The sequence below is a fragment of the Papio anubis genome, chromosome 6 (genome assembly GCF_008728515.1).
Source record: "Papio anubis isolate 15944 chromosome 6, Panubis1.0, whole genome shotgun sequence".
Classification (NCBI taxonomy): domain Eukaryota; kingdom Metazoa; phylum Chordata; class Mammalia; order Primates; family Cercopithecidae; genus Papio; species Papio anubis.
Genome location: NC_044981.1, coordinates 76914677 through 76928341, shown reverse-complemented (window position 1 = coordinate 76928341; position 13665 = coordinate 76914677). Strand labels below are relative to the sequence as shown.

At 39.9% G+C, this 13665-nt stretch overlaps 1 protein-coding gene across 2 annotated transcripts; it reads left to right on the top strand.

Annotated features, from left to right (window-relative positions):
* TENT5A (terminal nucleotidyltransferase 5A) lies at positions 1–6997 on the top strand. 2 transcript variants are annotated; one of them, XM_003897840.5, is made up of 3 exons: positions 1–288; positions 524–1112; positions 2253–6997. In XM_003897840.5, the coding sequence occupies exons 2-3, from the start codon at positions 561–563 to the stop codon at positions 3027–3029; spliced, it is 1329 nt and encodes a 442-aa protein (XP_003897889.2). In that variant the 5' UTR covers positions 1–288; positions 524–560; the 3' UTR covers positions 3030–6997. The 2 variants fall into 2 exon arrangements, with proteins under 2 accessions (XP_003897889.2, XP_003897891.2); XM_003897842.5 differs by having other exon boundaries at positions 10–343.
* Positions 6998–13665: the final 6668 nt, after the last annotated feature.

Sequence of the window (13665 nt, the reverse complement as noted above, 5' to 3'; positions counted from 1 at the left end):
GCCCAGTATAAAAAAAGTACTGAAGACATTTTCCCCGCACAACTGCTAAAGCTCCAGAGACACGAGCGTGTGTGGCAGCAAGAGCCGCCACCTTCAGGACCACCGCAGCTGGGGTGGCAGCGGCGCGGGAGGGGGCGCGGGGAGGGAGTGGTGAGCGCAGGCGGCAGGGGTCTGGGAAAGACGAAGTCGCTAGTCGCTGTCGGAGCGCACTCGCAGCTCCTGGAAGTGTTGCCGCCTCGCGGTTTCTCTCTCGCTCGCTTCGCTCCTAGAAGGGGCGGCCGCCTCCAGGTGACACAGACGGGACTCTCGCTTGCGCTTTCCAGATGCATCAGAGATACTTTTGGTGCGGGGCTGCTCTGCGGGGGGCGGTGCGCGGCTGGGGACTGTAAGGGCCGGGGGAGGTAGAGTCTCCGAGGAGGCCCGGGGCCAGGGAACTATCGGGGGAGGGGGCGCTCTTTTCCTGGTTGGCCTCTGCCCTCCGCCGCCGCGCGTCCTCACCGCGCTCCTTTCCCTTTCCTTTTAGGACTGACCAGGGCCAAGTGGCGCTCGGCGGGCACTACATGGCGGAGGGCGAAGGGTACTTTGCCATGGCCGAGGACGAGCTGGCCTGCGGCCCCTACATCCCCCTAGGCGGCGACTTCGGCGGCGGCGACTTCGGCGGCAGCGACTTCGGCGGCAGCGACTTCGGCGGCGGCGGCAGCTTCGGTGGGCACTGCTTGGACTATTGCGAAAGCCCCACGGCGCACTGCAATGTGCTGAACTGGGAGCAAGTGCAGCGGCTGGACGGCATCCTGAGCGAGACCATTCCGATCCACGGGCGCGGCAACTTCCCCACGCTCGAGCTGCAACCGAGCCTGATCGTGAAGGTGGTGCGGCGGCGCCTGGCCGAGAAGCGCATCGGCGTCCGCGACGTGCGCCTCAACGGCTCGGCCGCCAGCCACGTCCTGCACCAGGACAGCGGCCTGGGCTACAAGGACCTGGACCTCATCTTCTGCGCCGACCTGCGCGGGGAAGGGGAGTTTCAGACTGTGAAGGACGTCGTGCTGGACTGCCTGTTGGACTTCTTACCCGAGGGGGTGAACAAAGAGAAGATCACACCACTCACGCTCAAGGTAACACCACCCGAGATGCACTTGGGCCCTGACCCAGACTGGACCGGGTGTTATGGGGAGCGGGCAGAGGGGCGTCGGTTACATGCCATGAATCTGTGGCCATCACGAGTTTGGGCGCGCGTATTTCTTTGATTTTTGATTTTTAAAATGAGTAAACTGACGTGCGTGGACGGTGTTGTGTGTTTCCGTTTACTTGATGCTTTGGCGCTGCAACTCTTCTCCCAGGTCTCCCCTGCCCTCCCTTCTCTTCTTTCTCCTTATATTTTAACTCTTGGCTTTCCCTGTTGGAGTCTTGTCCAGAGTAGATTCTGATACTTGGCAGAATGAAATAATGTAAATAATTTTTTGAGACATTGTATGATCTAGTCTTTGGGAAAATGACAGCCTGAAGCAGAAGTGAGTCAATGAGTTTTTTCTTGTACTGGAAAAGGTGAATAGATTTCACAGCGGCATTCAGTTGACTCCGTGTTAAAGGTCTATCTGGTGGTTCTCCGTGCTGGTTCATATGTTAAGGGTATAGTGGCACCCCCTCCCCACCCTCCACTTTAGTTCAAGACGGGTTTTTTATGATTAGTTAAAATTGTCTGAGGAGGCAGGGTCCCAGAATGTCATAATTTAGTTTATATATTTGATTGTAACTGCAGAGTGCCCCTGGAGGGACACAAGATACTGATAACATTGATTGCCGCAGGCGGAGAGGAGAGGAATTGGGTGGCTTGAAACAAGGGTGAAGCTGACTAACCTACCGCTGAATGCCCTTCCGAGTCTTTTCAATGTTGTTTGGATCTGTGTGAATATTGTGCCTATTAGACCATTTTCAAAAAGTAACACTTAAAAAGTCAGACATGACAACAGAACCTCTTACTACTGTGTTACGTCTGCCAAAAGCCTCAAACTATTACCTCTAGTCCCTTTCCCAGACAGTAAAACTACTCGTTAAAAGTATTTTTTTTTTTTTTTTTCTATTTTCAGAAGAACGTTTAAGACTGTAGGTAGTGTTTGGCTGAAACTTCACAAAACAAAAGGGAAAGAGCAAAATAATTCTCAGCTGTGAAGAGGATGTATTTATTTATTTATTTATTATTTATTTATTTATTATTTTCTAGGTTTGCTCATTTTGTTTTATCTTTTAAATTGTAGGAAGCTTATGTGCAGAAAATGGTTAAAGTGTGCAATGACTCTGACCGATGGAGTCTTATATCCCTGTCAAACAACAGTGGCAAAAATGTGGAACTGAAATTTGTGGATTCCCTCCGGAGGCAGTTTGAATTCAGTGTAGATTCTTTTCAAATCAAATTAGACTCTCTTCTGCTCTTTTACGAATGTTCAGAGAACCCAATGACTGAGACATTTCACCCCACAATAATTGGGGAGAGCGTCTATGGCGATTTCCAGGAAGCCTTTGATCACCTTTGTAACAAGATAATTGCCACCAGGAACCCAGAGGAAATCCGAGGGGGAGGCCTACTTAAGTACTGCAACCTCTTGGTGAGGGGCTTTAGGCCCGCCTCTGATGAGATCAAGACCCTTCAGAGGTATATGTGTTCCAGGTTTTTCATCGACTTCTCAGACATTGGAGAGCAGCAGAGAAAACTGGAGTCCTATTTGCAGAACCACTTTGTGGGATTGGAAGACCGCAAGTATGAATATCTCATGACCCTTCATGGAGTGGTGAATGAGAGCACGGTGTGCCTGATGGGACATGAAAGAAGACAGACTTTAAACCTTATCACCATGCTGGCTATCCGAGTGTTAGCTGACCAAAATGTCATTCCTAATGTGGCTAATGTCACTTGCTATTACCAGCCAGCCCCCTATGTAGCAGATGCCAACTTTAGCAATTACTACATTGCACAGGTTCAGCCAGTATTCACGTGCCAGCAACAGACCTACTCCACTTGGCTACCCTGCAATTAAGAATCATTTAAAAATGTCCTATGGGGAAGCCATTTCAGACAAGACAGTAGAGGAAAAAAAAAAAAAAAAAGAAAGAAAAAAAAAAAGAGTGATCTAGCCCTTATTAGGGATGTGTTTTGTGCAATGATGATATGCTCCTGGTTTTAAGTCTGGCAAAGCTTATGTATCTTTTAATAGATGTGGGAGCATGATCTTGAAAGGATCCTTTTCCCTAGTCCTCCCCTTATTCTCCTACCCAATTGGATTCTATCTTGCAAAAAAAGAGAGACCTGTCAGTAAAACCAACCAGGTTCTCCTCATATAACAAGGGAAGAAAAATGTTTGATGACAATATGGGTTTGCTGTATCTGCTCCCATAGCTTTGCCATAGGAAAAAAAAAAAAAAAGTGGAAAGTTTCTTTTAAGATGGAATTCATAAAAGGGAAAATACAGAGGAAAAAAGGTCTCACTCCAACTTGTGAATCAGTTCAGGAGTTCAGATATTAATAGTAACAATACAGGAAAAAGGGGAACTCCAACGTTGGGATTACTGTCTGAGGCTTGTAGCAAGTGCTTTCTGTGGAATGATCTTGTTTTGCTAACAAACGGCTTGCTCCGAATGAACAGTAGTAGGTTGGTGCAGTTCTCATAACAATCAGCAGAACTTATGATGACACAGTCCATTAATTCCAGCTGCGTGCATAGTTCGCATTTTTAAAATGTAAAAATGCAAGCAAAAACAGCTGTAGCAAAGAAAGTGCTCAAGGACCAAAGATTTAACAGATAAAAATACCCAATTAGAAGAGATATAGTAGAATATATGAAGAGATATTATATTTGTTACACACCAGTATACATCAAAGTGCCTGTTGCCTTCCGAAAATTTGAAGTGGCAAAATTATTTTATGGTTTAATGATTATTTTATTTTATCAGGGACTGCCTCAAGAAGAAAATAACATATAAGCTTGTGAATGGTGGAGAAAATGCCCTATTTTTTCTTGCAAATACTTGTATAAAGTTAACATTTGTTGATCTGATACTATCATAGGTACATGTATATGTGTGTATAAATTGTATGTGTGTGTATATATATACATTTTATATGTATATATACACAGTAGATTGACTATGATCTAGAATGTCTCAAATAGGAAATGTTTAAATACTATGTGTTTTTATGTTTTCAACAGGATAACATGAGACGTGGGCATATTGCAATGATGAATTACATCCACATCTAAAAAAATTAAATGAAAGAGGGAACCAAGTAATATATTTCATAGGAAGAGCAGAAATTATAGAGTTTTAGTGGGATGTTTTTTCTTTTTTTTTTTTTTCTTTGGTGAACCATAGAATTCCTCAAATGGGAGAATATTGGGCAGAGCACTCTTTTTTATATTGAACTGCCATTTTGACAGTTTGAACCCATTTATTTTAAAAATATAATTGCATTCCTCCATGATGTTTAATCTAGTGGATCATGGATCAGTAATAGGCTACTTAAATCCCTGACTGCTAAAAAGAATTTCTGGTGATCTGAACACTACTTGCTAATGTTTAAATGAATTTTAATGAATGCATTCTGCATTTCTGGACCACTAGAATTTAGTAATGTGAAATGACCCTTTTTAAAGAATATTTGCACAATTGCTTAAAATTTATATATGAGATATATATTATATATAACATTTTATAAATCATGTCAGTATGAAACATCTTTGATCTGGTTGTCACACTGCATTTAAATATTTAGTACTGTACTTTAAATCACTTTCCATTAAATCAAATCCAACTTTATTTTCTTTCTTACAAAAATACCAGTTATACTTTTGTGAAATGAACTGGCATTACTATTTCAGTTCAATGACAGTTAATCCTAAAACCACCCTTTCTGCTAGCCAGTAGATCCTCTAGACACTGGTCTCTGAAAATGCATTTGTTAAAAACAAAACAAAACTAACACATAAGAACCTTCCCTTTGTGTAGTGAAACAACCACATAATCTCCACAACCTTAGTGGATGACTGCTTGCTGTGATAATTCCTCGAAGACCCAATCAGAAGATTTTCATCATCAGTTAAAGAGAGACCACGGGAGAAAAAAGTATCCTCCTGTTGGCAGTATAATTTGTTTGTTTGTTTATCTAGGGATCCTCAGATGCTTAGTGCTAGGTTAATCCAGGTTAATCCATCTGGACTGCCTTTTGTGCATCTTTTTTGAAGCCTTAATGGGAACCTGATGGGTTTGCTGTAGCAGCTTCCCTGTGAATTCTGTCAGAGCTGCAACAGCCCCTGCACTGCCACTCAGTTTTCTAAGGAACTCCTCCTACTACCATCTTGGCTCAATCTCCCTCACTCGAACCCTGGGTTTGAAAAATTAATTGCAACTTCCCAGGAAATACTGTTCAGTTTGCAGATTAAGCCTGGCACTCACCTATCAGAAACCAGAGCTCCACCTGCTTAGTTGTTTCAGAGTTTTCTAAAAGCAAGCTAGGGGAGCACTTGTGAACACAGGAGCAGCTGGTAATCTGCTTTCTCACCCTAACTCTTGACAAATGAGTCGTTTACTATTTTAGAGAGTCTGGAGGTCTCTGGCTCTGCCATAACAATAACCTGCTGTTAATTTATAACACAGATTTTTGTATGGAAGAGCCTTATTTGAAATACACTTTGATTTCTTTTCTCAAATATTTATGTTCTTTTCTTGCTTACTTCAGGGTTGGTAGCTTAGTTGAAAGTGCCAGCACCTGGCACCTATTCATATAGAACAGGCTGTACTCAAGACAACTTCCAGCATTTACGTTAAGACTTACATAATTTATTTCTATTTTATGTGTACTATAGTCTTGTGCATATGTAGTTGAACACACAGTGAAATATATGTCTCTCTTTGTGGATGTGTGGCCTAAAAATTTGAATGTCTGGTGAGAGAGAGCCGTGCGTATAGGTCAGAGGAAAGAACAGCGCCCGACTCCCTATTAGCACCTGTGATTTGTTTGCTTTTGTGTTTATCTGGCCTAGTGTGCTGTTTCTTTAAACCAGGAAGAAGTTTTATCTTTTGGAGGCTCTTCTCACCTGTCCAGCCTGGCATGTCAGAGAACACTTAGCCTGTGACAATGCCGTTTTTAAAAAGTTTACTTAATTTGCAGTAAATCCAGCTGCCTCAAGAACTCCTACAGCAAGATGGACATTTCCCTTCCAGTAATGGGATCGAGTATCTGCTCACTTTGGTATTGGATGGACTAATAATATAGCTCCAAAAATGCGAGGATGGAAGAATATCTGTAATCCAAGCCAAGGAAGGAAATGAAAAGTGAACGTACTGTTTTTACCACCCCTTTCTGTTTGCTTATTGTTGGTTGCTTCACTGTGCATAACGTTGTTTTCAATGCAATGCTTGTTAAATAAATATTGTGAACTATTTTGTAAATGAAATGTATTATGTTGAAAGCTGTCAGTTCAAACATAAGCTTTTTTTGTTGTTCAAGATGAAGTGTGTTAGATGAAACCAAAAAGCCAAAAAAAGTAATTTCATATATAGCATCTATTTGAATATAATCTTTCTTTAAAATTTCTTTTAGCATAGCATTTTCAGTGCTAAGAAAGAATCTCTGCTATATTTTGTTAAAATAATGGCTTTCTAACAAAGCAAATGGTAAAGTACAAAGTTGGAAGATGTCAAGTTAACGAGACTTGCTGCAAAGTCTTACAGAACGGAGGAGGCTCTGCCTGCTGGCTGTCTCTCCCTCCAACCTCTCTACAATCATTGCCTGCTCTGAGGCGTTCTGTTGCAGCAAGCTACACCTTGGGTCACTCTTTTGGAATATTTTGACTATAGGCTGCGTCACAGGCAGAAAAGGAGTTGATGGAAAATGGACTAAAAACTGACGTGTTTGAATCAGTGCTAGAGGGAACAGATTGTGAATTTTGTTTACAGCATCCAATATTTGGATTTTTTTGTAAATAAAAAAGTTATTTTTTTCTATTGATTTGTGTTTGCTGTCTACAATGTCTGTATTGACTGAAGACCATGTCTTTTGAATCCCAACCCACATCCTTTAGAAAAGGCAAAGCGGTACATAGAGAGAGTAACCTTCAGCTACTTTCTGATTGAAGGACAATCAGAAGCCAGCCCATCTCTGACTGGCTTAGTTAGCTCCAAAAGCATCTAGCTAATAGATGCCAACATTTTTTTTTTTTGTCTGGGTATCAATTTAGCAGTGTTAAGTGACCAGAAGTCAGAACTGTTTTCCAATATCAGTAGAAACTCATGGCTCTAGTAGACCGTAGGACTCTAGTAGCCCTACGTGAGCCTTGGTCTTCCTGAGTCACCTTAGGGCTGTGATTCGTCAGTGGTTATATAGATTCTGTTTGAGGCTCTGTAGCGTTATTCAGAGTTTTTAAGTTGGGGCGAGAGGAATTGGTGTCCAGGAATTAAAAGGGGAAGTATAGAGAAGGAAGAGCAATCAAAAGATGTAGTATGTTATTGTTCTGTGTGTGTGTGCGTGTGTGTGTGTGTTGTGTGCAAGGAAATCACCCTTTAGCATTTATTGTAACCTCACCTATTCAAATTGCTAGGGGGCATGCATTTATGTATTAATTAGAATTTCTCTTTATGTAATTTTGGAGGTGGTCTCAATGCTAGCAGCATGAGAATTTGGTAACTGTAGGCTACTATAGGATATACATGTGGTTGTAAAAACCACTTAAAGTCTTGATCTTGGATAGAATGCATGCTTGACACCGAGTCTATGAAAGAGCGACTCCTGGCATTGAAAACCAGCTTCCTTCATGTATAGAGTACATCATAAAAATACAAGGTGGTTATTTGGTTTGATAATGGTATTCATGTGTCATTTTCTTCTTCCTTTGTTGCAGCCTCTTCATTCTACAGCCAGTTCCTTATATGTCTGTGGTCATCACAGAATTATTTTTAAACAAAGGTTGAATAAGAACAGTAGATATTAAACTCCTCCTAGGCTTAGATATACCCTGCCATTTCTAGTTGAATTACTAGGCTGCCCCTCCTAGCTGAGCCTGGAGAGAAGTAATCCACCCTTCCTTTCCTTAGGAACCTCATTCTCTAAACTTCTAATTCCTTTAGCAAGAAAAAGAAAGAACAAAATATGCCAAAAAGGAAAAATAAATATCATAGTCTTTAAATATAAAGTAGAATAAAGAGTATTAAAATCAAGTAATTCCAAAATTAAACTGTGATTTTCTTTAAAGAACCAAGTTTGAGATCAACAATATGAATACGGTATCCTTCAATCTAATAGCAAATACATCATGTAGGACAGAGTGAGGAGAAATGATTTGTTTTTCTTTTGCTATTTAAAAAAAATTTTTTTTTTATTATACTTTAAGTTCTAGGGCACGTGTGCACAACGTGCAGGTTTGTTACATATGTATACATGTGCCATGTTGGTGTGCTGTACCCATTAACTCGTCATTTACATTAGGTATATCTCCTAATGCTATCTCTCCCCCCTCCCCAGAATAGGACCCGGTGTGTGATGTTCCCATTCCTGTGTCCAGGTGCTCTCATTGTTCAATTCCCACCTATGAGTGTGAACATGCAGTATTTGGTTTTCTGTTCTTGTGATAGTTTGCTGAGAATGATGGTTTCCAGCTGCATCCATGTCCCTACAAAGGACACGAACTCATCCTTTTTTATGGCTGCATAGTATTCCATGGTGTATATGTGCCACATTTTCTTAATCCAGTCTATCACTGATGGACATTTGGGTTGATTCCAAGTCTTTACTATTGTGAATAGTGCCACAATAAACATACGTGTGCATGTGTCTTTATAGCAACATGACTTATAATCCTTTGGGTATATCCCTAGTAATGGGATGATTTAAAAATGACAGCGGCTTTTTACCTAGCATGGCTCAGATCTTGGTTTCTAATGCCATTCTCCAATAAAAGGAACTAGAAGTTGAATCTATGTCTGGAGCAGGAAATATATAAGAGAAGCCTGAATCATCTTGTGATGCCTTGAGAAAGCATAAAAAAAAAGATAAAAATCATAGTGATGGAGGTGGCAGGGGTATGTCAAAGGGACATAGGAGCTAACTGGAAGAGCTCCAATAGCCAAAGCTGGAACAATTTAAGCAACAAAATAAATAAGCAGTAATGGATTATAACACAACGTGTAAAGCATCCATACATTCACACTGATAGAAACAAATGATTGAATGAATAAATGCAGTGAAAGAAACAAATTTACTGGGCAGGATTCCAAATAATCAATGTAGATATTGGCCCTTCAATGAGGTGGAGGTTAACTACCCACCTCTTAAGTGTGGGCTGTGCATAGTGACTTATGTCCAAAGATTACAGTCTGGAAAAGGGAAAAAGAAGAGTACTGTACCATTGCAAAAACCAAACAAACACTACCTCAGCCAGCTGATCAAGGTCAACATCAATAGTGACAAGTCATGATGATAGTATGTGCCCTTGTTGTGATGGGATAAGAATGGCACTTCGCCTCTGTGGTTTTTTCCTCAACACTCATAAAACCTGCTAAATCTTGAGAACAGCATCATCCAAAACTAAATTGTGGGGCATTCTGTAAAATACTGGGCCAGTATTCCTTAAATTATTAAAACAAAGGAAGTGTGAAAACTGCCATTGCCAAGAGGAGCCGAAGGAGACATGATGACTAAGTGTAATATGGGATCCTGGTGGGGTCCAGCAACAGAAAAGAGCACTTGGTAAAATCTAAGGAAATCTGAAGCAAGCGTTATTGAAATAATAATGTTTCAATATCAGCTCATTAGTTGTAGCAAATGTACTATCCTAATGTATGATGTCAACAAAAGGAGAAACTAACTGGGTATGGGGTATATAGGAACTTTCTGTATCATCACTTTTTTAAAATAAAAGTATTCTCACATAAAAAGTTTATTTAAAAATGAAGACTGGCCAGGCATGGTGGCTCATGCCTGTAATCCCAGCACTTTGGGAGGCGGAGGCGGGAGGATCACGAGGTCAAGAGATCGTGACCATCCTGGCCAACATGGTGAAACCTTGTCTCTACTGAAAATGCAAAAATTAGCTGGATGTGATGGTGCGTGCCTGTAGTCCCAGCTACTTGGGAGGCTGAGGCAGGAGAATCGCTTGAACCTGGGAGGCGGAGGTTGCAGTGAGCCAAGATTGCACCACTGCTCTCCAGCCTGGCAACAGAGCGAGACTCTGTCTCAAAAAAAAAAAAAAAAAAACTTTGAATAACTCTTCTCTGCTATTTCTGAGGGATGACTTCATTTGCAAAAATAATACTGAATTTAATTTCTTAAAGTCTCAGTATTTACAGTGTCAGGAGATCATATGAAGGAGTGAAAATAAAAAGTTGTGGTTTACTCAAAACTTTTAGAGAAGATTTACTTATAGGTTTTAGAATAAAGGAAGGGAGTTGAAGAGAGCTGAGCTCTGTAGCCAATGCTTTCATGTAGAATAATACCTTAGAGTACTATTACCTTAGAGTTTTAAGGAAGGAGAATACTAACTATAAGTATAAACCATTATGGAGATATTTGTAACATGGAATGCTAAAATGATCAAGGGGCTAAACTTTCACCTCCCAAACGTAACACAAAATCTGAAAAACTGAGAATTCATTGCAAGGGAGCAAATGATGTAATTTAAAAAAAATAGCAAGGCAGTATAATATTTAATGGAATGTTGCAATGAAATATTGTTTAATGTAAATAACCACTTCCACAACCTATCTGCTTACCTAAGCTTATGTTGTAGCATATCCAGGCTTTCTTTTTCTTTTCTTTTTTTTTTTTTTTGACATGGAGTCTCGGTCTGTCGCCCAGGCTGGAGTGCAGTGGCACAATCTCACTGCAAGCTCCGCCTCCCGGGTTCACGCCATTTTCCTGCCTCAGCCTTCCGATTCGCTGCGACTACAGGTGCCCTCCACCGCGCCTGGCTAATTTTTTGTATTTTTTTTTAGTAGAGACAGGGTTTCACGTTTCACCGTGTTAGCCAGGATGGTCTTGATCTCCTGACCTCGTGATCTGCCTGCCTCGGCTTCCCAAAGTTCTGGGAGCCACCACGCCTGGCCTATTCAGACTGTCTTAAAGTGCAGGGACACTTGTATTGAAATTTACTTTCCCATCTCAATTACTGTCTGGCACTTGAAATAGTTAAAAATGCAGTTTTAAAAAGTAGGTACTCTTTGTAATTTATAAAAGCAATAATTCCAGCTCAGCAGGTTATGAAGTTAGGACGAGTCCCATGCTTTCTTGCTTAGGGACACTGAGCACCCTGAACTCGAAGAATGTATGAGTGTGGGGCTAAGTTATTTCTAACTTCAATAATGGAAAGTTCCCTTCAGGATCCCCTTCAGAAACTATTGATTTTCCAGCACAGCGTGTACTTATCAGTAATGCCAAGATTTTGTGGCATCATCTGGCCATGTCATTAGAAAATGCTGAAACCCTATTCCTTTATTTATTTTTTTTTTTCTTCTTTTTTAGCAAAATTCAACATACTGGGTTTTACTAGACCCTGTGGATACTGCCATTCTACACACTGATCCAGAATTACATATGCTCTGGAATTTCTTTTTCTGTGTGTCTTCAAAGAAGGTCAAGAGGATCATGAGTATAGAGTCTTCATTTTAATAGGGCATAAACACTATTAAAATAGTTTAATCGTATTTTGAGAAAAGAAGGGAAACAAATTCAATCAGGTTCAAGGCCAAAAGGCTGAATTAGAGTTGCTAGATTCAGTAAATAAAAACACAGTATATCCTGCATGTAATCTAAATTTTATTTCAGATAAACTGATTTTTATACAAATATATATTTTAAATTTTTTAAATAAAAAATATGTAATTTTTTCATATATATACATATATATACACACACACATATATATATACACACACACACATACTAATAACTTATGTTTTTGTTTTCTGAAATTCAGATTCAACTGAGAGTCCTGTATTTTTTCAGGCAATCCTAAAACCTAGCTAGGCTTACAGAATAAAGCTCAAAAAGTTTCCTACAGCTTAAGTCACAAACATTTTATAATTTGTTAATACCTAACCTTCAGGTATCATTAAGTACTACATTGACATAGAGTACCCATAGCAGCAAACCCTTTGAAACATGGTTCATTTATTAAATGTTTGCTGAATGCCTTTATGTGTTTAGACTTATACTAGCTCTGAGGGGGACTCCAAAAAAGTGAAAAGCAAGTCTGTATCCTTTGACCAACTTGCTTTTCACATAAGATGAATACGTTCGAAAAAGCTAACATACAGCCTGGTAACTATAATGTCTTGTATATTTGAAATTTGCTAAGAGAATAGATCTTAAGTATTCTAACTACACATGCATACAAAAAGGTAACTATGTGAAGTGGTGGAGAGATAAATTAGTTTGATTTTGGTGATCATTTCACAATGTATACACATATCAAAATATTACATTCTTTACCTTGAATACATATAATTTTTATTTATGCCTCAGTAAAACTAGAAAAAAAAAATAAGTGAAAGGCCTAGTCCGATGCCCCTTAGAAGAATAGATTCTACTTGCAAACAGGACTCACTGCTGAAAAATTAATTTTTCAGCTACCCTGGGTTTAATTACTCATGAGGCTTAGCTCTGCATGGGGCACCATAAAGAGCCCTGTGGACTAATGGAGAATCAGGATGAGGGTAATAGCCCTTGAAATGTACCTTCTTGGGAGCTTACAGAAGTGGAGCTCCCTACATGTAGCCACTAGAGAGACAGGGACTGGCTATTTGCTTGTTTTGCAGTAAAGGATAAGGGTAGATGTTTTGCAGTTTTTGCTGAGGGAAGCAAAAACTTGTCCTGAGTCACTGGACACTTACATTCTCTTTTCAAAACTACTACAAAAATCTTTAGGACTTAACTGGAATGTACATTGAAATTATATTTCCCTATAATCCTGTTTGTGTCAGCACATTAAAATCCCCTTGAATGTTTCTTATGTAACCACTTCTGGTTAACTCTCATCTTGAAGTTAGTACAATTTAAGTCTTTGCTGCCTTTTCCATCACTGTGAAAGTCCCTTTCTCAGATTCTTCCATTATTTCCAATTCACCACGCACTCCAAATCTTATTCCACTCCCAGTTTATGTAAAACCAATTGTGCCGCCAGTCTATTTATTTTAGTTAAGTCAGATACCTTATTTAAAGAGGATTTATAACTCTCATACTAATTATTTATGCACTCACCTGTACTGCATGATGGGAGAAATGCAGTCTTCACTGTCATCAAAACATTCAGTAAATACTTAATTTTTCATGTCTTTGGTTGATACTATGTGAAGATTTACAAAGAGTTACACAAAACTGGCTTCTTTTCACTAGAAGCTGAAATTGAAAAGTTGACACAGGTATATGGACAAATACAACATAAAGCAAAAGTGCAGTTATTTGGCCAGATCAGTGTAAGTGTGCCCAAGCTCGTTTCCACTTCGTAACGTATGCTGGTTGTTCCATCTCCTTGTAATTCTCTTCCTCCAGATCTTTGTATCTCTTGCTCTCTCACTTTATTATTAATTTTTGTCGCTGTTGAAATGTTACTTTCTCAGAGAGATTTTTTTCTGATCCTCTTTTTTAAAATAGAGTTTTCTCCAACAGTTTTACAAAATTACTCTCTA

Bases quoted from the DNA above. Each gene is read 5' to 3' on its own strand.
- TENT5A (XM_003897842.5), top strand. From the start codon at position 324: ATGCATCAGAGATACTTTTG. The intron at 344-523 runs GTGCGGGGCTGC...CTTTCCTTTTAG, and splicing joins ATGCATCAGAGATACTTTTG to GACTGACCAGGGCCAAGTGG. The intron at 1,113-2,252 runs GTAACACCACCC...TTTAAATTGTAG, and splicing joins TCACACCACTCACGCTCAAG to GAAGCTTATGTGCAGAAAAT.